We start from the raw sequence: 21,462 nt of genomic DNA, 5'->3' as shown, positions 1-21,462 counted from the left end.
CTGTCGGGACGAGGTGAACCAGAGGTGAGAGCAGTGACTCCATTCGTCCTCCTGTTGACAATGAAGAGACCTCCTGACGCTGAACTTCTCGCCTGCTTCTTACAGACATACTGACAGTCTCTCAGGCTCACAGGTGTGTCCGCAGGTCCCCTTGCTCTGTTGCTTTATCTTGATGATGGGACACTTCCAATCTTTTCTCAGGCTTACTCACCATGTTTGGATAGCTCAAAGCATTTGCTCAGATGCAGGAGAATTAGACTTATTCTTACTTGTTTGTGGGAGTTCATTATATATTTTGATAGTGATGCTTGGCCCACTGGGCATTAAAACAGCTTTTAGAAGTAGTGATGTGTCTGCTGTGAAGACCACATTGTAAATGCAGCAGGTGGGTCTGGCGGGGGATCCCAGCAAGCTGCTGCTGGGGGTTGGGGAACAGGGCAAGTCCACAAACATTCTCATTGCCTAAGGGCCAGAAGACAGGTTTGCATCCGAGTATCATCAGGATCATGTTTGAGACCAACACAGGATGCTTGTTAACTTAAGAGTGATCTGCAAATTCTCATTCTCCACAGGAAACATTGTAGAATCACTGGTACTATTGACTCTACAACATGGAGAAATAGTGAAAGGCCATAAATTCTCTACTGCGTTATAAAACAAAACTCCAGAGTCACTAAGTTTTTAGATGATACAAGTGTTTATTTAAACACTATAGAGTAATAAGTTACTTTAAAAAAAACATTTAAAAATGCAATTTTGTTCCGTATGAATATAGTGGGTTTGATTTTGAGAAGACAAAAAGAATTTGTTTGTTTACACAAACAAATCATGATACAGAAAATATCTGATTTTCCAGAATGAAAGGATAGAAAATGTCCTCTGCGCTGATTTTCCTACTCAGGCAATTAAAAATTCATTCAAGAATTTCATCCCTGAGCGCTAAGAGAAACAGGTTTAATAGGTTTCAAAAAAAACCACTACATAAGAAAATCAGCAAATGCAACAAAGCACATGAGTTGTTGCATCTACTGCTCATCATGATGTAAAGTGCCTTATAAACAGACAGCTGGTCATCCAAGGCCGCCAATCAAAGTCAGAGTCGCCGAGAGGGATACACGACTGGGCTTCCTGTCTGCGTCGCTCGCCTGCAGGAAAGAACGAGCGTTGGTCCCAGTGGCTGAGGAAATCCTGGGTCAGTTCCCTGGGGATGCCGCACCCAGTCACTTGCCCCCTTGGGCTCTGCCCTCACAGAGGTCATGAATTTCCCTGCACCTACCACCTCTGCCCTGGGACCAGCAGCCAATACCCACCTCCTCCCCGCTTAGGCACCTAAAGAGTCAGCCCCAGGCCCTGCTACAGACTTTTTGGGCTCAGGGCAAAAGCCAGTAGTGAATCAATCTGCTCCCTTCACTAAGGCCTGGATTCTCCCTGTGAGGGGAGGGCCTAAGGGACGAGGTGGGAGCTCTGATGGGGAAGGGGCCCTGCATCCTGACACCTCTAGCCTGGGGTGTTTCTTCTCACCCGGCCTCTTAGCTGGCAACACCCATAGCTCTCAGTATGCCGGTCTCACCCTGCCCCACCCATTCCTGGTCACAGCTCAGCTGTGAGCATCAGCAGCAGCTCAGCCACACCTGTCTCCCTACTCACCTCTGCTCAAGGCAGAGCCCCTCAGGGATCTCTCTCTCCAGTGTGCTGGGAGCTGGCTGTCAGGTGATTTGTCCCTGGGCTCAGCCAGGAATACTGCGTTCACTGAGAACTGGCCTCTCTCTAACTCGTCGTGCACGGTCCCTACTGCTTGCCTTCTATCTTACACCGTGTCCATGACGCCGCTTTCTGTGGGAACACGGCCATAAAGTCCAGCTTTTTGAGTTGGGTCTGTAAGGCCTCCGCCCACTTCCTGGGATCAGACCCAGGCCTCTCTCCTCTCAGCTCCCTGGATGAGGCCCCTTCCCCTGGACACACCACACGGAGCCACATGCTGCTCTCCGCCGAATGTGAACACCGCCCATGCCGTGTGTGCCCGCTGTCCCCACACCACACACTCGGGGCCCAAACAGACTCTCCAGACACAGAGTCTGAGTCGGGATGAAATGGCTAACGGCCTGGAGCCATGATGGGGCCCCTGTCCCTCCCCGTGGTGAGGAGATATCAGAACTCAGGGCTGAGCTTGTCCAAGTGATGCCCTCAGGTGATATGAAGTCTTTAGGCCTGGTCTTATTTGCACAGGGAAGGCCCCTTGCACAGGTGTTAGGCTGGGAACTCACTGCTCCCTGTCCTCACTCCAGGCCATCTGCCCCTCCCTTCCTACTCAATTCTGCCCTCAGTACCTGTCTCTTCAGCACATGAAGACAATTACAATAAAGGTGATCCCGAGGATCAAGGTGATATTCACGTTCTTGGATTGGTCCGTAGCAGAAGCACTGGTTGGTGGCTCTGTGGTTGGTCCTGAAGCAATGGTTGGTGGCTCTGTGGTTGGTCCTGAAGCACTGGTTGGTGGCTCTGTCGTTGGTCCTGAAGCCCTGGTTGGTGGCTCTGTGGTTGGTCCTGAGGTTACTGGGGCTGCAATGGAAACACGAGAGTGACGGCCTCGTCCAGACCCCAAATCACAGGAGGTGCCTCCTCAGCTCCTGCTGCCCCCGCAAATCCTAAAACACGGACGGTTTCTGTCCCTCTATTGTGGCAGCTGCTGGGACACATGCTGGGGATGGAACCGAGAAAGGAGGTGGCCCCTGTCCCCTTGGGGCTCATACAGCTCATGAAGAAAAGAAGGGTTACAATACATCCAGTCACTCCTGCAGTGACAGAAGAGGAGGTGGTAGAAAAGTCCTCTCGGTAGTTGTCCTTTCACGTGCTATGGAGGATTCTAGAAATGGACGAGGTGAGAAGAAAAAGAAAAGCAATGCTAAGTGAGGAAAAGGTCTGGAAAGGAAAGCTCTGGAAGGAGAATGCTGCCCTCAGCAAGAAATCCACGAGGAGTGGTCCAAAGGCCTGTGCAGTGGGGACGAGATGTAGGAGGCGAGGAGGGGAGAGGCAGGAAGGTAGAACACGCCTGTGGCCGTGATTCTCCCCAGAAGAACTCACTGCGGAGGATCAATAAGCACACACATGCGCGTGCGCACACACACACACACACACGCACACACACACACACCACAGAGTGGGGTAGGTCACTGTCATTTCAAGAGACCTACTGCTCAGTTACCTGCTGTGTTTAGTGCATTGTCTTGGTGAGTCCACACTTTCTCATACCAACTCTTACATATTTCACTTGGCTTCCTAAGAAGGTAACCAATCACATCTTCGTGTCGGTTCAATGTGTTGTTGATGAGTCCGGCGTTAGAATTTAACCGTGTCCTTTTTCCGTTCTTTGAGTCAAAGCGGAGAGCTCTAGTTTCATTGTCGTAGAAGTACCAGGATCCATAGAAGCGTCCATTGTCTTCCCGCTGACACGTCATCTCAATCCGCAGGGTGTGAAGACCTGTCCCCCCCCACGACACACACAGGAAACAGGTCAGCCTTGGATCTTTACAGATGCTTTGTCCCCAGCTGGTGGCCAGCCCTCCGTACCCTCCTTTTTACCTAACCTTTCCCCGTCCTCTGTGCTCGGCCTGGCTGCGGGACTCTCGCTGGGACCAACTGCCAATATTTACATAAGCTCATCGCTCCCCATCGCTGCAAAACCCTTTCTACATCTGCCCTGGGCCGAGCACACTTGCTGCTGGTTGTAGAATACTTACCTGTCGTGTCAAACAGCATCTTTTTAAATTCTTCCGTCAACAGTTTCGGAGTTTCTTCCTCCTCTCTGTTACAGGTCTCCCTGGCTCGTCTCGGCATCGACAGAATGTTACATTCACATTTGCCTTTCTGAGTACAGTTATACCAAAGAAATGTGTTTCCGTTGACCTGGCCTTCAAATTCACACCATGAGGACTGATTAGGAGTAATGGTGAAGTTACAGCCAATAGAGGGAGCATCTGTGAAGAAATGCAGGTGGCAATTGGGGTTGGAAGACATGACACACAGGCACCTGTCCCCATCTCCGTGATGGCGAGAGATTCCCTCTGACGGCTGAGCTGGCAGAGCCCTGATGGGTGGTCTGCGGGCAGAGCTCGCTCAGAAGGTCAAGGGTGGAGGGTTCGAGCGCGGAAAGCGCTGTGATGAGGGCAGGGGCATATGGCTGTTCTTGGGTCGCGATCCGGCAAAAGCTCTCGTGTCCTGACGCCAGGGGTCGCCGCGCTGGGCCGGGGCTCCCGCCGCCCCGGAAGCTCACGTGCAGGGTGGGGGTGCCTCGGGAGAATTACGTGCCGCCCCTTCTCTCCTTCCCTTTTCCCCTCCCCACTTCCCGATTTGCCCAAATGCACTTTTTCTCCTTATCAATCAGACTTTTTGCCCGAAGGGCGACAACCAGTCCCGAAGGTCGCCAAAGCGGAAAAGAGCCCCCAGAGAAGATTGAGGAGGGGGCGGCCGCGCCACCCGATGGAAAGGGTCGCGAACCCCGTGGGCAATCAATCCCGGCCCCCTGCCTTAATGCCCCGACCCCTCCCCTGCTTCCTTCCTGCCCCCGCCTCCTACCGCCCCACTCCCTGTTGCATCCCGACTCACCGGGGCGCGCCCAGGAACAGTCCCGCAGCCGAAACAGGAGCAGGAGCAGGAGAAGACTCAACTTCTGCGCCATGGCGACGAGCAGCCGGGAGGGTGACCGCTTCGGCAGGGAGTTTGATCGGCGCGGAGCGCCGGGAAAGCGGCCGGGGTGTTTCCAACTTCCTCCCTCTTCTGGCAAAAGCGACTTCGGTGAAAAGTGTTCTTGGGCTCGTGGCCGCCGGCCAGAGGGAAGAGTGCGTGGCAGAGGCTGAATGTCAGCGCCTGACAAGTCCAGACCGTCGGTGCCGAAGCAGGGGCAACAGGGGCGAAGCCGATGCAAGGTAGTAGGCGGGGTCCTAGCGCTGCCCCTGCTGGTGATCACGCCCGCGCCTCCTGGGGATTCCAGCAGCATTAGACCAGATATTAGGCCAGGCGAAGAGAGGCACCCTTTATGCGAGTCATAAGGGCGGGGCCGGGAGGAGCTGGGCCTGTGATTGGAAGAGGGGGCAGTTGTGCTTCTGAGGCGCAGGTGGGACCAGCAGACGTGGGGCCCTGTGTTGAGAGAGGAGAGGGTCCTTGGCCGCAAGGAATTCGAATACACGACAAAGTTAGAGTGGAAAGGAAAGTTTCATTGAAGAGGGTAACACTCCATAGACAGAGGGTGTTCTCCACTCAGAGGCAAAGAGAGAGCAGTCAGAGAGACTCGGAGGGAAGAGACAATGGAGACAGATGGGGACAGTGGCAGAGACAGAGTAAGGCACTGAGAGGAGCGCCAGGGTGTTCAGTTTATAGGTCATTCCTGTGAGTTAGAGTTCGAAGACTTCGTTTGCCCGTTTTCCTTTGCTTTGGACAAAGTGTGAAGAAGGATGAGTGTGTATAGCCTGAAAGACCGGCTGGCAATTTCCAGCCTCTGACCCAGAGGTCCGCATGGTTTTAGGCACAGAGAATGATTTTATTTTGCGTAGGGAGCCACTTAAAGACTCCCTTTTCCTGTTTTCCCTTCTCTGGGTGGGGAAATGCGTCGTTAGCAATGACAGCAGAAATCTTTCCTTGTTTAGCAGATTCTCTCCTGGTCTGGCTGTAGGGCCTGATCAGCTTACTGCAGTCTCCGAACATACCTTGGCTGAACCAACATTTTAGTGTTCTTGCCTTGTTCCTACATTACCCCCACACCGCCCCACACCACTGCCTGGACAACCTGTGGCACCTCGGATCCCCCAGACCCCGCCCCTCACTCAGGCCTGCTCCGAGCCTGCCACCATGCTGGGCTCAATGTTCACCCTAGGCTCTCACTGAACCCCCACCTCCCCTCCGGGCTCACTGCTCCCCTGAGATGCCTTGAGTCTCCATTGCACCTCGTCCTACCACAGGTACCTCTAAGATCCTAGATTCTGAGGGGTCATAGGACCCTGGTGGCAGGCAGGTCCAGCAAGATTCATTCACTCATGTAGCACCTGTAATTTCTTTCCAGCTACAACAGCAGAATCGAGTAGTTGCAAAACAACGTATGGTCTGCATAGCCTAAAATACGGAGTAGCTAGTCATTTACAGAAAGTCTTCAGACCAGACTGTTATTCAATGACTATAGGACAGGGATCACGCCTGGCCTCCTTATTGGTCTTAAGGTCGGCACTCGTCTCCTTCCCTTTCTCCGGGATTAAACACCGTTTTAACATTCTATTGAGAGAAATGGGGAGACAGTTTGAGGAGAATTTCCCGACTATGGTAGGCCTCGGCCCGCAAGTCATTCGATAACTACAAAGACTTTTTACTCCTGTTACAGATCCAGGGAATGTGGAATGACTGCAGAGTGGATCTGTGGACCCACACCACCTTTGGGCGGGACCTGGGACAGGTGTCTGTTTATTGCCTGGCCCCACCCCCAGGCACCACTTCGAGAACAGGGGCCCGCGACGATGCTTCCGCTTCCGATCACTGCATAGATGTAAACTCACTCACTAGGTCCATCTGAATGTCTGGGTCGTTTCTGCTTGCCCATGCGCACTCACTGGAAGGAAAGGCCACATGGCTCTATGGAGAAGGCCAGAAGGACTTTTGCACCTGCCCTTTTGTTAGAAGATCCCTCCTCATCAAAACCTGGCCTCTCCTAGCACTTGTTCCGAGTCTGAAAAGTGTCTCAGTTCTCAGTTCTGGAAACTGGACAAAGAATCCAGTCTGTTGTTGGGAGGCCGCTCTCAGCCTGTTGATCATCCATTTTTGTGTTTTGTCCTTGCTTCTTTTTATGACTCAAGTTCAACAGTAAGCATCCAGGTTGGCTGCCCATCCCATTTGCCTGTAGGATCACTGTGGGCTTGTGAGTGGGAGTCACAGCTCTCTGGGGAGGTCCTGCTGGATCTCTGACCTTCCTCATCATGTTGACCATCGTGCCTGCTCTGCTCCTGGCCTCCAGGATTTTGACATTGTCCAGCCCCGTTAGTACAGGAAGCCCATTTAGGAATCACGAACCCCTCCCACTCTTCCTGACCTGCAGCAAGTCATCACTGGGCTTTCTGAGAATTCTGGTGCTCTGCTCATACATGCTCTCCTCATAGGCTTGAAAACAGAAGTTGATCTTCATGCTTTCCCACGGAGCACGGTGGACTGGATGCTTTTCTGCATTTTCAGTGTACCTACCCTGGGGTATTCCCTTCTCTGAGCCATCTGATCCCTCCCTCCCCTATGTGCCTCAGAAGTCCTGCCTTTTCTGTTTTATGCGGTGCAGCCTTGCCTTTTTCGCAAGCTTGTAAGTTCTATCCTAGTGGCAGGTTAGCAGCATCTCCCAGGGCCATGTGAAATCTGTCACCCTTAATTGTCATCTAGGCCTTCTCCAGCTTTGGGATCTAGTCACATCCCCCCCCCCCACACACACACACAGCACTGTGACTCAGCTTCCTCAGGAGCTGCCCCCTACACAGTCTACCATCTCCCCACAGGACACCAGGCTTATTTCTGACATCCTCTGCCTTCTAGATCTCTTCCTCCATAGACATTTGGCATGTCCTACACGGGTGATGGGCTGACTGATGTCAGGTATTGGCCTGGTGGGCAGAGGGGATCTACCCAGGGATATGTGGGCTCTTACCAGGCAAAGGCCTCCTAGTTTTCCTCCAACAAAGGAGGGGCTCTAACCTTCCCTGGTGAAAATAGGGACCAGGTCGGGTCGGTCCTTGCTCTGTCAGCCCAGCCATCAGGAGGATTGTCTGCTGTCAAGATAGGGGAAATAGGGCGCTTTGGGTCCTCTCCTGCCAACCCGAATCCCCATATGCACTTATGTTTTACAAAGGCTCCTTCTCCCTGCTATAACTTCACCATCACTCCTAAGCTCAGTGCTAGGCAACCATGGTGTGACATTCAAGGCTAAGTCAATGGAAACACATTTCATCATGATCACTTTGGTAGCACCAAGGTCAAACTCTTTGGTTCTCTGGGGATGAAGGTGATCCACAAATTCTCTTTCTCCACAGGAACCATTGTAGAATCACTGGTACTATTTACTCTACGACATGGAGAAATAGTGAAACGCCATAAATTCTCTACTAGATTATAAAACAAAACTCCAAAATCATTACGTTTTTAGACTATACAGATATTTATTTAAATATGATAGGGTAAAAGTTACTAAAAGAAAACATTGAAAAATATAATTTTGTTTTGTAAAATGTAATGAGTTTCTTTCTGAGGACACAAGAAGAATACCTGAGTTTTCGTAATTTTTGGCAATATAATTTATAAAACCAATCATGATCAGAAATGTATCTGATTTTCCAGAATAAAAAAGAGAAGATGGAAAATGTTTTCTTCATAAGTTTTCTTATTCAAACAATTAGAATTTCACTGTAGGAATATCATTCCTCAGCACCGAGAGAAAGCGCCTTAATATGCTAACGAAAAACAACAAACAAACAAACAAACAAAAAAGCACCACATAAAACAATCAGCAAATGCAACAAAAGACATGAGATGTTGCATCTACTGTATCATGCTGATCTGACGGTGGCCTATAAATGAACAGCAGGTCATCCAAGGCCGCCGATCAAAAGCCAGAATACCTGAGGCAGACACAGGAGACTGCGCTTCCTGTCTGCGTCGCTGGCCTGTAGGAAAGAACAAGCGTTGGTCACGGTGGCTGAGGAAATCCTGGGTCAGTTTCCCTGAAGCTACTGGACCTCGTCACTCCCAGTCCACCTTGTGCTCTGCCCTCACGAAGGTCACGTATTTTCCCAGGCCCTGCCACAAAACTGTTTAGCTCAGGACTAAAGCTAGTAGTGAATCAATCTGCTCCCTTCCCTGGGGTGTTGATTCTCCTGTGAGGGGAGGGCCTAAGGGACGAGGTGGGAGCTCTGATGGGGAAGGGGGCCTGCATCCTGACACCTCTAGCCTGGGGTGTTTCTTCTCACCCGGCCTCTTAGCTGGCAGCACCTGTAGCTCTCAGTATGCTGGTCCCGCCCTGCCCCACCCATTCCTGGTCCAGCTCAGCTGTGAGCATCAACAGCAGCTCAGCCACACCTGTCTCCCTACTCATCTCTGCTCAAGGCAGAGCCTCTCAGTGGCTCGATCTCGAGTCGGCTGGGAGCTGGCTGTCAGCTGATTTGAACCTGGGCTCAGCCAGGAATATCAAGTGTTCACTGAGAACTGGCCTCTCTCTAACTCGTCGTGCACGGTCCCTACTGCTTGCCTTCTATCTTATACCGTGTCCATGACGCCGCTTTCTGTGGGAACACGGCCATAAAGTCCAGCTTTTTGAGTTGGGTCTGCAAGGCCTTCCGCCCACTCCCTGGGATCAGACCCAGGCCTCTCTCCTCTCAGCTCCCTGGATGAGGCCCCTTCCCCTGGACACACCACACGGAGCCACATGCTGCTCTCCGCCGAATGTGAACACCGCCCATGCCGTGTGTGCCCGCTGTCCCCACACCACACACTCGGGGCCCAAACAGACTCTCCAGACACAGAGTCTGAGTCGGGATGAAATGGCTAACGGCCTGGAGCCATGATGGGGCCCCTGTCCCTCCCCGTGGTGAGGAAATATCAGAACTCAGGGCTGAGCTTGTCTAAGTGATGCCCTCAGGTGATATGAAGTCTTTAGGCCTGGTCTTATTTGCACAGGGAAGGCCCCTTGCACAGGTGTTAGGCTGGGAACTCACTGCTCCCTGTCCTCACTCCAGGCCATCTGCCCCTCCCTTCCCACTCAATTCTGCCCTCAGTACCTGTCTCGTCAGCATATGAAGACAATTACAATAAAGGTGATCCCGAGGATCAAGGTGATATTCACGTTCTTGGATTGGTCGGTAGCAGAAGCACTGGTTGATGGCCCTGTGGTTGGTCCTGAAGCACTGGTTGGTCGCTTTGTGGTTGGTCCTGAGGTTACTGGGGCTGCAATGGAAACACGAGAGTGACGGCCTCGTCCAGACCCCATATCCCAGGAGGTGCCTCCTCAGCTCCTGCTGCCTCCGCAAATCCTAAAACACGGACGGTTTCTGTCCCTCTATTGTGGCAGCTGCTGGGACACAAGCTGGGGATGGAACAGAGAAAGGAGGTGGCCCCTGTCCCCTTGGGGCTCATACAGCTCATGAAGAAAAGAAGGGTTACAATACAACCAGTCACTCCTGCAGTGACAGAAGAGGAGGTGGTAGAAAAGTCCTCTCAGTAGTTTTCCTTTCACGTGCTATGGAGGATTCTAGAAATGGACGAGGTGAGAAGAAAAAGAAAAGCAATGTTAAGTGAGGAAAAGGTCTGGAAAGGAAAGCTCTGGAAGGAGAGTGCTGCCCTCAGCAAGAAATCCACGAGGAGTGGTCCAAAGGCCTGTGCAGTGGGGACGAGATGTAGGAGGCGAGGAGGGGAGAGGCAGGATGGTAGAACACGCCTGTGGCCGAGATTCTCCCCAGAAGAACTCACTGCGGAGGATCCATAAGCACACACATGCGCGTGCCACACACACACGCACACACACACACACACATACACACACACCACAGAGTGGGGCAGGTCACCGTCATTTCAAGAAGACCTACTGCTCAGTTACCTGCTGCGTTCAGTGCATTGTCTTGGTGAGTCCACACTTTCTCATACCAACGCGTACATCTTTCAGTTGGCTTCTTAAGAAGTAAACCAATCAAATCTTCGTGTCGGTTCAATGTGTCGTTGATGAGTCCGGCGTTAGAATTTAACGGTGTCCTTTTTCCGTTCTTTGAGTCAAAGCAGAGAGCTTTAGTTTTATTGACATAGAAGTACCAGGATCCATAGAAGCGTCGAGTGTCTTCCCACTGACACATCATCTCACCCCGCAGGGTGTGAAGACCTGTCCCCCCCCACACACACAGGAAACAGGTCAGCCTGGGGTTTTCACAGATGCTTTGTGCCCAGCTGGTGGCCAGCCCTCTGTACCCTCCTTTTTACCTAACCTTTCCCCGTCCTCTGTGCTCGGCCTGGCTGCGGGACTCTCGCTGGGACCAACTGCCAATATTTTCATAAGCTCATCGCTCCCCATCCCTGCAACACCCTTTCTACATCTGCCCTGGGCCGAGCACACTTGCTGCTGTTTGTAGAATACTTACCTGTTGTGTTAAGCGGTATAATTTTTAATGTATCCGTCACATCTTTCGGAGTTTCTTCCTCTCTATTACAGGTCTCTGAGGCTCCACTCAGCATGGACAGAATGTTACATTCGCATATGCCTTTCTGAGTACAGTTATACCAAAGAAATGTGTTTCCGTTGACCTGGCCTTCAAATTCACACCATGGGGACCTATTAGGAGTAATGGTGAAGTTACAGCCAATAGAGGGAGGATCTGTGAAGGAAATGCCGGCGACAATTGGGGTTGGAAGACATGACATGACACACAGGCACCTGTCCCCGTCTCTGTGATGGCGAGAGATTCCCTCTGATGGCTGAGCTGGCAGAGCGAGGACTGACCCTGCCCGGCCCCTCCATACCCCCGCGGAAGGCTAGCGCCCCTCCCTTGCTTGAGGAGGACCAGGAGGCCTCTGCCTGGCAAGAAACCACACATATGTCCCCTCTGTCCACCAGGCCACTATGCAGCATCGGTCAGTCCATAACCAAGGCAGGGATGCACCAGGCTGGCTGAGGGAGAGACGGTCTAGGTGCCGGGGGAGTGTCAAACGACGTCTGGAGCACTGCAGGGAGCTGGTAGAGAGTGCACCGGCTGCTCCCGAGAAATGGGCGACGGTGGGGTGGGGTGAGACACAGCCCAACACTTGAGAAAAGACAGTAAACAGTACGAGCCTCGGGATTTAGCACAGCCCTGGGAGATGGTGCTCACCCACTACTAGAATGGGTTTTGGGAAGCTGGGAAAAGCAATGGCTGCATCGCCTGCGAGAGAAAAATCAGTCACTTCCAAGGCAGACACACAGGGAGAGGTTAAAAGGCTCCGCAAAATACAAACGTCAGAGCAAACAGGAAACGTCCACCAACTGAGCCGCGTGGGAAGGCCCGCAGGACTCTGTGCTCATCACACTTATGAAGAACGCGCAGTGCTGACGGGCTTCAAGTCAGCCCACCCCAGAGCATGCTCCTTTGGTATATTATTTCCAATTGAAGTCACTGTACAAACAGCAGTGGAAGAAGTGCTCTCCGATATACCTCTGTCCCCCCGAAAGCAGGAAATAAGTCTCCCATGTGAAGGGTGCCCTCCCTGCACCAGGAGGTACAGAGGCATCCTCACACCAGAGCTGGGAATCCGGGCCCAGAAGGCTGTAGGAACAAGCCTGGCCACTCCTTACTAATTTAGCACCTTGAGCCCAAAACCTTATTCTTGTCAACTCTTCACAAATTTATTGTTTGTCTAAAAGGTAAAGATCTGCTTCCTTTTCTGTCTTCAGAGAGGCTCATATTGCTATGAGTGTATCAAGTTGAAATGTCCTTTCTCCTGTTAATCCGTCTCATGTTCATTCTTAGACCCGTCAAAAAGAATCTACAAGGGGTAAGGAAATAATGTTCCTTCCCAAGATCATTGTCAGGAAGCTCGGTGGTGGCTGTCTCTGACAGCCCGGCTTGGCAGGAGGAGGTGGTGTTCCAGAAAGGGGCTCCCAGTACTGAAGGGGATGAAAAATCCTGAAATAATACATTTGAGATACAGGCGCTCAAGTGTCATCAATAAGAACGCTGAAATTATTGAAAAGATTAGAAATGGCAATGGCAGCCTAGGCACTGGCCCACAGAGAGCTGTCCCTTTGGCTCATAGAACACAGTGATCCTAAAGCAAAGTAGATGGACAACCGATGCTAGATAGAAATATTAAAAACGAAGATAAAACACAAAGATGGATGACTAAAAGGCTAAAAGCAGCCTCCCAACTAGACCGGACCCTTTGCTCCTTTTCCAGAACTGAGCCACTTCTCAGACCTGGAACCCATTACGAGAAAGAGAGGCCAGGTTCCAATGAGGAGGCACCGTTTAAGTTGACGCGGATTCAATGATTCCTTCCGGCCTTCCCCAGAGAGCCACGTGTCACCAATGCAGTAAGTGCGCACAGGGCGCAGAAACCACCCAGACGTTCACTCGGAACCTGGCGTGTGAGAAGGCATCATACCCAGAGACTGGAAGCATCATCGAGGGCCCCTGTTACTGAAGTGATGCCTAATAAGCAGACACCTGCCCCAGGTCCTGCTCACAGCAGTGTCATTTGGATCTGGACCCCACACTGTGGACACTTCACATTCCCCGGATTTGTAACAGAAACACACAATCTTTGTAATTATTGAATTACTTGCAGTCTGAGTCCTGCCAGAGTAGAGAAATTTAATTACGATCTTCTCAAACTGTCATTTCTTTTCTCTAAATTGATCATTAAAATGGGACTTTATCCTGGACGAAATGGCCCAGATGAGTCTCAAACTTAAAATGTCTCTGAAGACGTTTTAAGATGTGCGATCACTGTCCTACCTCGATTGAATTGCCAGCCATGTCCAAATACTTGCTATAAACGGGTATATCTTAAATATTTCAGGCTTGGTGGGCCATGGGTCTCTGTTGCGATGACTCAGCCCTGCTGCTGTGGCACCAAAGCCGTAGAGACCATACGTGTATGCACAAAGGACGCTGGACCTTGTTCTTGGGCCACAAGACCCAGCAGCCCTGGGGTACGAGAGGTACCTGTAGTGGGACAAGGTGCTGTGGGGACTTCGTGGCATTTCCACTGGAGAATCACATCACAGACCCCTAGTGCTAGAGGCAGGGCCCTGCCACTTGTACCAGGGACATCCACGCCACTTAAAGAGGCTCCTGGTAAAGCATTGGAGCCTGTGGATTGCGGCCTCTGGTCATGGGCTATCCCAGGGCCCATCATCAGTGTCATTAGGTCAGACAGGCCCAGTGGTCATGAGAGAGAAGGGATTCTTCGGGCACTGAAATGAGCAGGGACACAAGGAGCAAAACACATACAGAAGCAGGTGCCACCTAGCGGTCTCTCACAGAATGAAAGGTGCGGGAGGTAGCGGCTATAGGAGCAGGTTCCCAGATCCGCAGGAAGATGCCCCGCAAAGTTCAAGAGTGCAGACGGGGTTGGGGGAGGTTTTAGCGGCGAGTTCAGTGCGAGCAGAGACTGGGCCCGAGGGCTGCGGGTCGCGACTCCGCGGGGACACCCCCGTATTGACGACGTCCCGGATACCCGAGGCTCGCACTTCCCGAGAAGACGTCTGTGCGGCAGGGCCGAGTGGGGGTCGGGCGGGGAGTTTGCATCAGAAGAATTTCTCGACGAAAATGTCCCCCGCCACTCGCCTGCCCCAGCGCCCGGCATAACTTTTTAACCCAAGCCTTTTCTTCTCGTCCCTCTTCAAGCCTGGAAGGCGGTACCTGTCGCCGAGGCCTCCGAGGCAGAAAAAGGGAAGAGCGCATCGAGGCGGAGGAGACGGTGCCACTCCGCGGGAAGGTTCGCGAACCCCGGGGCACTCCTTCCCCGTCCCCATCTTAATGCCCCCCACCCGCCTGCGTCCACATTCCCTCCGTCCCCCCCACCCCCACCCCCCACCCCGCTGCCTGTTACATCCCAACTCACCTTGTTGCGCCGAGGAACAGTCCCGCAGCAGAGGCAGGAGGAGGATAAGAATCAACTTTGGGGCCATCGCGACAAGCAGCCCGGAGAGTGACGGAGTGACCCTGCAGCACGGAGTTTTATCTGTGCCGAGTTGAGACTGGGGCCGAATCCTGGCGCTCGGAGTGTGAAGAGGGAGCTGAGCGCTGGGCGCTGGAAATTTACAATCCGCGGTGTGACTAATCATGGAGCTGAGAACTCCGGACAGGGCGGGGCTTGGAGGGACAGCGCGCGGCCGAGGCGGCACAGCCCAGGCATGGGGCATGGCCCTCACCCACCGAGGCTGTTTTGGGACTTCAGTTTACATATCATTCATTCCTTCCTGTGAGTTACAGTTTAAAGACTTTGTTTACTCATTTTCCTTTGATACAGACACCCAATGAGGAAGGACAAGAGTATGTAGCCTGAATGGCCTGCTGGCAATTTCCAGCCTCTGATCCATAGGTTCCCCATGGTTTTAACCATAGGAAAGGAATGATTTTATTTAGGGAAAGGAGCTGCTTCAAGAAGGTTCTTTCTGTTTTCCCTTCACAGTGTAGGGAAGTGGGTTGTTAGCAATCCCAGCAGAAATCTTTTCTTATTGTGCAGGTTTTCTGGTGTGGCTTTAGGGCTGACCAGCATGTTGCAGTCTCTAAATGTAGCTTGACTTAAGATTTTAGATTCTTTGCCTTCTCCCTACATTACCATACCCCGCGCCCACCACCACACCTCTGCCCAGACCGCCAAGCCTCACCTCTGACTCATTCTACCTCTAAGCCTGCCTACAAGCTGGGTGCTGGGTGTCACACCCACCCTAGGTGCTCACATGACCCCTACTTACCCTCATCACTCGCTGATCCACTAGGATGCCTTGGGCCCCATTGCACCTTCTCCTACCACGGGTACCTCTAGCATCATAGATTCTGCAGAGTCATAGGACCCTGCTGGCAGGTCCGGCCACACTCACACCTCAAGAGGTCTACCCACAGTAAACATGTCCAACTGCATGCTAATCAGACGGACATTTGCTGTCTCGCACAAGAGAAATACACTCCTTGAGGACAGGGCACAAGCCCTGTTCATCTTTATACCCAGAACCCGATAGAGTGGCTGTCACCTAATGAGTCAACGAATATGCGGGCAACGGGTACCTCCTGGGGTTCAGCAAATATTGAGGATGGGTATTCTCAGATGTGACTGAGCTTTTGCTTGTTTCTTTGTTTTAGTACCACCACTGAAGTCTTCAGATACCTATCCACCCTCACCTGTTCAGTTAATTGTATGGATTATGTCCTTGATCTTTATCTCCTCAACCCTAATTGGCATCCTCATTGCAGTCTTTAGCGGGTTCAGCTCCATGTAAAATGAGAAGCCGGCTGGCCTCTGGCTCTCAAGCAGGAGGCAACCCCACGACTTGGGAGAGGTGAGCCATGTCTCCCCCAAGCTTCTGTCCCCTGAACCATGTCTACATAGAAATGATGCCCTTCCCAGGTGCTGAGCCCTGACACACCGAAATAGCCAATAGGAAAGTGTTCAGACCACTTCGAAATCATATACCATTGTTACTTGACATTTTATTATCAAACATGCTTATTTTTAATATTAATAGTTATAATAACTAGTATTGAAAAGGTTTGATGATACCTCCATGGGCCATTCTTATCACAAGTGCAAGTTTCTCCTAATAACAAGCCTACTCAAGCTGTCAGGGGACTGAGGCAAAAGGAATCCTTACATTGCTTCAAGGGTCATATTAAAGTGAGTACGGTTGTGCGGGGTAACTGTGTCCTAGGTGGAAGGATCTGCAGCCCCAGTGGTACACTGCAGACACAGCCTCAAAGTCTCTCATACACACACCCTCAAAAAATTCACAACTTCTTTTCGTGGAATAGCACGAAATATTGGGCTAATTTTTTTCCTTCCTTTTTTCAATTTTCACCTTCTAGTTCCATCCCCTGCTCTGGATCTGAAAACTATGTCACCTCTGAAAATGAAGATTTAGAGACTGCTATTTACCCATCTAGTTATTTATTTTTGCCTGCCTAAAAAAAATAGACATTTAAGAATGTACAATTCACAATGTTCAAGCATCCTATCAAAAAATTTTGGAGATGCTAAAAAGCAAGAAAATGTGATCTCTAATCAGGAGAAAAGCTAGGCAACAGAAACCGATTCAAAAGTAAAGAAGAGGCAGAAGTTGCCAAAGGTTTGGACATTTGCACAGACTTCTTATGTCATTTAAAACGCAACTCCTCACTACAGTCATGGCACCCTGAACGTGCCCGATTGGGCGCGATCTCGTCTGTTCTCTGAAACTAAGCAGGGTCGGGCCTGCTTAGTACTTGAGTGGGATTCCACCTAGGAATACCAGGTGCTGTAGCTGTTAAAAATAAAAAAGACAAAAGCAACTCCTTTCTTATATGATGTAAGCAGAAGGCCCCTCGTCACACTGTAGACATAACTCATGAGGGCCCCATAATTGGCTGTGTGCAGGTTTCTAGTTTTCTTTGTGAAAATCTGAGTGAATGTGACTATTGATTTTTATATTTTTCAAACCCACTGCCTGCCCTGTACTACCCAAATACAACATCCCCGGAACGTAAGGTGGAAACAATCAGGACCTTGATCGTGCTTGTCATCACCCTGGGGGAGAACAGGACCAGAAAGAAGTGAGGGACGGGGGTGGGCAGTGGGGACGGCCAGCGGGAGAGAGGATGGAGCAGGCACAGACGGGGGGCGGGGGTCTCTGTGGCAAGAACTGACCCTGGCCCCTCCTCAGAGACACAGTGGATCTAGCGGCAAGAAAGGGAAAGTCATGCAGAGGTCACAGGCCCTGAATGTGTGGAGACACAGTCTCCCGACTGGTAGGTGGTGGAGCTCTCAAGAGTCACGACACTGTCAGTGTGTGCGGTGGCTGGTCCTCCCGTGCTGCAGGCCAAGTTGTCCTGTCAGCGTGTGGAGGAACATGGCACCGGGGGGTCCAGGAAGTTCAGCATTAAGAAACAGACCCATCTGCGCTTTGACACGCTGAACATGAACTGGACGGTCATTGCTCCTGGAGCCAGAAGGATCAAGGAAGCCTAAGAGAACAACAAGGAACTGGCAGAGCACGTCAGGAAGACTTCAACGGGAGATGCGGGCACTGGCTTAGGGGCTTCTCAGGGCGCTGGGAGAAAGTGCTGGGGCCGGCTGGGAAGAGGCCGGGTGTGGAGGACGTGGGGCTCTCTTTAGAGCTCTTGTGCCTTCTCTGTGTGACGCGAGTCTGTGTGTGAAATTTAAAGTTTGATAGATGGATAGAGTAGTTGACTTATTGACGGGTTCCTGTCTGAAATGTCCATGATGGCCACAGGATCTCCCACCATGCTCTGTTCCCACAGCACCTCCCTCAGCGCGGGAGTGCCCTTCCCCCATGAACCACTGATCCCGTCACGCTGGATTGTTAAAGAGCCAGACGCTGACCAGACTGCATCGGTCTAGTCGGTCTAGTCGACTGCACGGATCTTCTCAGCAATCTTCATCTGCTCGGTCCCATCAGGTCAGAATGCTTGGGAGGATCAGGCACCGTGGAAGGTGAGAAGCAGGCTGGCTCTGGCCAGTGAGCATGACACTGTCTGGCAAGGACGTGGGGGATGTGAGCCATGGCTCACCCAAGCCCTTGTCCCCTAATCCACGTCTACATGGGATTGATGCACTTTCTTAGTGGCGGTCGCCTGAGGTTGGGGGGAGGAGGCTGGCACAGGCGGCACTGTGGTGTCGTGAGGGGAGGGGTCCCGCGAAGATCTACAAGGCCTGGGTGAGGAGCGTCTCCTGGTGATCCGACCCAGGGTTGACCGAGAACGTTGAGCAAAACACTTTTGTTTCTGAGGATAAAACGATTTGCTCTACAAGTTTCCTATTCTCATAAATCCGCTCTATCATCTGATGTTTCTTCTCTGGACCATGAGAAGGCGACTACGTCAAACCAACCCCGGTGGCAAAAACTGACCCTCGATGACAGTCTCGTTGCCAATCTAATACGTTATGTTCATCTCAGAAGTGGATTTACCAAAAAGCTGATGAAACTGGGGCTCTCAGTGAACCCAAAATTAAGATTGCTTTTGATAAGGAGAATAATTACTCCATCTATGATTCAATGAGCAGCAATGTACTGATTAAGAAGCGTTTGCAACCTTTCAGTTGCTTAAAAAGTTCTCCCGTGTCTGTTTCTACTTTGGTGAAAACTCAAACACCAAACAATGGTGTCCCAGATTGTTTGCTAAAGGTGACTGACACAGGCCTGGTCCATGGTCTAGAAAGGACCTGTGCTGTAGCTGGTGTGGTGGCAGCAATAACACAGGGAATGTGTAGACCTGGACGTCCAGGGAGTGCAGCGGCGTGTTGGGTGCAGAAGATCGTCACATGGAGGGGCTCCCATCCACAGAGCTGCAGGCACAGGGCTCTGACATTGACCCCTGGTGGAAGGTGACTGGGAAGAACTTAAGTGCCCCCACCGAGCAGGCTGAGGTGAGGCGGTATTGCACTCCTGGTGGCAACTGGGATTGAGGAGCACCAGAAAGGCGAAAGGCAGGGTTCAGAAGCTCAGCGCCAAGGGCAAAGATTAGAGGAGGCTGGGCCTCCAGACAGCTGTGGGTGGGGAGACGGCCAGCTTCCTCCTGGCTACCTGAGCCTACTGCTGAAGGGCCACAGACATTTAACAATGTGCAAGAGCCTAATGTTCAAGCATCCAGTCAAACAATTTCTGGATCCCCTAAAAAGCAAGAAAATGTGATCAATAATCAGGAGGAAAAGGAATCAAATAGATACTGACTCAAGCAAACCAGAGCACATGCAAAAGAAGGAAATTAGACCTCTTCACACCTATAAGGGAGGGAAAATAATTTTTCTCTCTTTTAGAGTTTTTGGCTGAAGCTCTTCGGATATAAGACAGAATAACGAACCAAAAAAGAAACAGAAGTTTACTGACATGAATACCCAGTGCACCAAGGGAAAAATGAGTAACTTGTGAGGTAGCTTAGAACCCAGATTTAAATACGATTTTAACAGGGAAAGGTGAGGCCAGGTGTGGGGTGTGGGGGTGTACGGGTGGTGCAGTTCTCTTAGAGGAGATAAATGATTTTTAGGAACGATAAATGTGTCCTTAGGATAATAGATGAGAGGAGTGACAGTTTGAGACAGGGTCTGTCTGGGCCTGGTGTCCGCTTCTCATCTCTCCCGGGACATGATCGGGCCCCCCTGGTTGACAGTGGCTGAGGGTTCGTCCTGCTACACGCAGGTACCAGTGTTAGTTCCAGGATGACAAACACGAACCAGACAGCGCGTAGGTGTTTGGTTGTTTCTTCTAGCGTTGAAGGAACTCCCATGGAGGGGACTGAGGCCGACCGCCTTCCTTTGGGAGGGTCTGTCTTCAGCCAGACACGGGGAGTTCAGAGGGCGTCTCTCCCGCTTTGGTTGATTTTCTCGATCTTACAGCTCAGAAGAACCGGAATGTCAAAGCCGAATGTTTGGGGGGTGGCACATTCCAGTACACTTCACACCACACACACAAATGAACTCAGAATGGATCATACACACACAATGTCTATGAAATAAAATGGTGAAAGAATGAAAAACAACATAGGACTAAATCTTGTCGGACCTCTTTGGCAGAACGTGCTTAAATACACCAAGAGCACAAACGACACAGTTAATAAGAAATTAATTTGCCTTCTTTAAAGTGTAAAATGTTTCTACTTCAAAAGAAATCGTTAAGAAAGGGATAAGACACCCTACAGAATGAGAGAAAATATTTTCCAGTCATATCTCTGATAAGGGGCTGATATCCGGAATATATACACAAGTCTGACACTCAATAACTTCGTGAAAAATTACCCAATTTAAAAATCGACCTTTTTTCAAAGAACAATACAAATGGCCATTGTGCCCAAGAAAGGGTGCTCATATCATTGGCCATCAGAGAGGTGTAGCTCAAACCACAAAGAGATACCATCTCACAACGCTAGGATACAGAGCAGCTAAAAGACAAAGTTCCCAAGTCAGGGAGGATGTGGGCAAACGGGAAGCTTCCTTACGGCTGGGGCAGAGTGTGTGCAGACGGAGAGTCAGTGTGGGTGACAGTGTGAGGTGAGGGCTACAGGTGTGCTGGGGAGGACTGTGCGTCTGTGACTGCGGAGGTTCCATCATGAGAAGTGGGGACACCATGGAGGAGCTGCAGGTGGGGAATGTGGACAGGGAGGTGTGGGTGGGGACTCGTCCAGGCCTTGATCACAGAGGCGTGGCCGCTGCCAGTGGTGCCACTGGGTCCATCCACGCCCAACGGGGCTGCGCTGGTCTTGCGACTCGACTCGGAGACTTTGCTCAGAAATCCGAAGCAATTACAGTTCCCTCAACACCGAGCCCGGGCCCAGACCAGATGAGGTTAGTCCCCACTTCGCCTCCTCCGCTCCCTCCCACAGGCTGGGGTTGAGAGCGTTTCTGAGAGCCTCTCCTGGGAGACTCTCCTCAGGGATCAGTTCTGAGTCCAGCTCCAAACCTACCAAAGACACTCTGGGGGTGACAAAATTAACATGTTTGACCTATTCGTGGGCCGTTCTCATGCAGGAAGCCTATGGACTCATGCCGAGAATCCTGGGGTGTTTCGGGAGACGGCTTACTCTGGCGAGATGCTGGCTCTAGGACTTATCAAAAACATATTTCTTGATGTACAATTCAAATAGCAGTAACATAGAATTCAAAGGGAAGGAATATAAAGCATGTTTTGACAACATTTAGGCTGCATAGGGAATCTTAGTCATTCAGAGACCTCGCACGTACCCCACGTCACGCTTTGGAAAGCAGTACTGTATTCGATTTTTGCTG

At 51.2% G+C, this 21,462-nt stretch overlaps 2 protein-coding genes across 2 annotated transcripts; both read right to left on the bottom strand.

Annotated features, from left to right (window-relative positions):
* Positions 1–665: 665 nt before the first annotated feature.
* On the bottom strand, positions 666–5,007 carry LOC107513009 (UL16-binding protein 1-like). Its single transcript, XM_036222609.1, has 5 exons — positions 4,603–5,007; positions 3,738–3,974; positions 3,203–3,478; positions 2,328–2,559; positions 666–1,145 (listed from the first exon to the last, which is right to left on the bottom strand). Exons 1-4 carry the CDS (start codon positions 4,991–4,993, stop codon positions 2,336–2,338), a joined length of 1,128 nt encoding a protein of 375 aa, XP_036078502.1. The 5' UTR covers positions 4,994–5,007; the 3' UTR covers positions 666–1,145; positions 2,328–2,335.
* Positions 5,008–8,170: 3,163 nt separating this feature from the next.
* LOC107513011 (UL16-binding protein 1-like) lies at positions 8,171–14,802 on the bottom strand. Its single transcript, XM_016149124.2, has 5 exons — positions 14,593–14,802; positions 11,133–11,366; positions 10,601–10,876; positions 9,786–9,951; positions 8,171–8,675 (listed from the first exon to the last, which is right to left on the bottom strand). Exons 1-4 carry the CDS (start codon positions 14,657–14,659, stop codon positions 9,794–9,796), a joined length of 735 nt encoding a protein of 244 aa, XP_016004610.2. The 5' UTR covers positions 14,660–14,802; the 3' UTR covers positions 8,171–8,675; positions 9,786–9,793.
* Between the last annotated feature and the right edge of the window lie 6,660 nt (positions 14,803–21,462).

This window comes from Rousettus aegyptiacus, unplaced genomic scaffold, assembly GCF_014176215.1.
Source record: "Rousettus aegyptiacus isolate mRouAeg1 unplaced genomic scaffold, mRouAeg1.p scaffold_m13_p_1, whole genome shotgun sequence".
NCBI lineage: Eukaryota > Metazoa > Chordata > Mammalia > Chiroptera > Pteropodidae > Rousettus > Rousettus aegyptiacus.
This window is presented reverse-complemented; position numbering and strand designations above follow the sequence as displayed.

Excerpts from the sequence above, each read along its gene's own strand:
- LOC107513009 (XM_036222609.1), bottom strand. The coding sequence starts at position 4,993 with ATGCTGCTGGAATCCCCAGGAGGCGCGGGCGTGATCACCAGCAGGGGC. Across the intron at positions 3,479-3,737 it reads GATGCTGTTTGACACGACAG|GTCTTCACACCCTGCGGATT; the intron begins GTAAGTATTCTA and ends GGGGGGGGACAG. Across the intron at positions 2,560-3,202 it reads CAATGCACTAAACACAGCAG|CCCCAGTAACCTCAGGACCA; the intron begins GTAACTGAGCAG and ends TTTCCATTGCAG.
- LOC107513011 (XM_016149124.2), bottom strand. The coding sequence starts at position 14,659 with ATGGCCCCAAAGTTGATTCTTATCCTCCTCCTGCCTCTGCTGCGGGAC. Across the intron at positions 11,367-14,592 it reads CTGTTCCTCGGCGCAACAAG|ATCCTCCCTCTATTGGCTGT; the intron begins GTGAGTTGGGAT and ends TTTCCTTCACAG. Across the intron at positions 10,877-11,132 it reads TATACCGCTTAACACAACAG|GTCTTCACACCCTGCGGGGT; the intron begins GTAAGTATTCTA and ends GGGGGGGGACAG.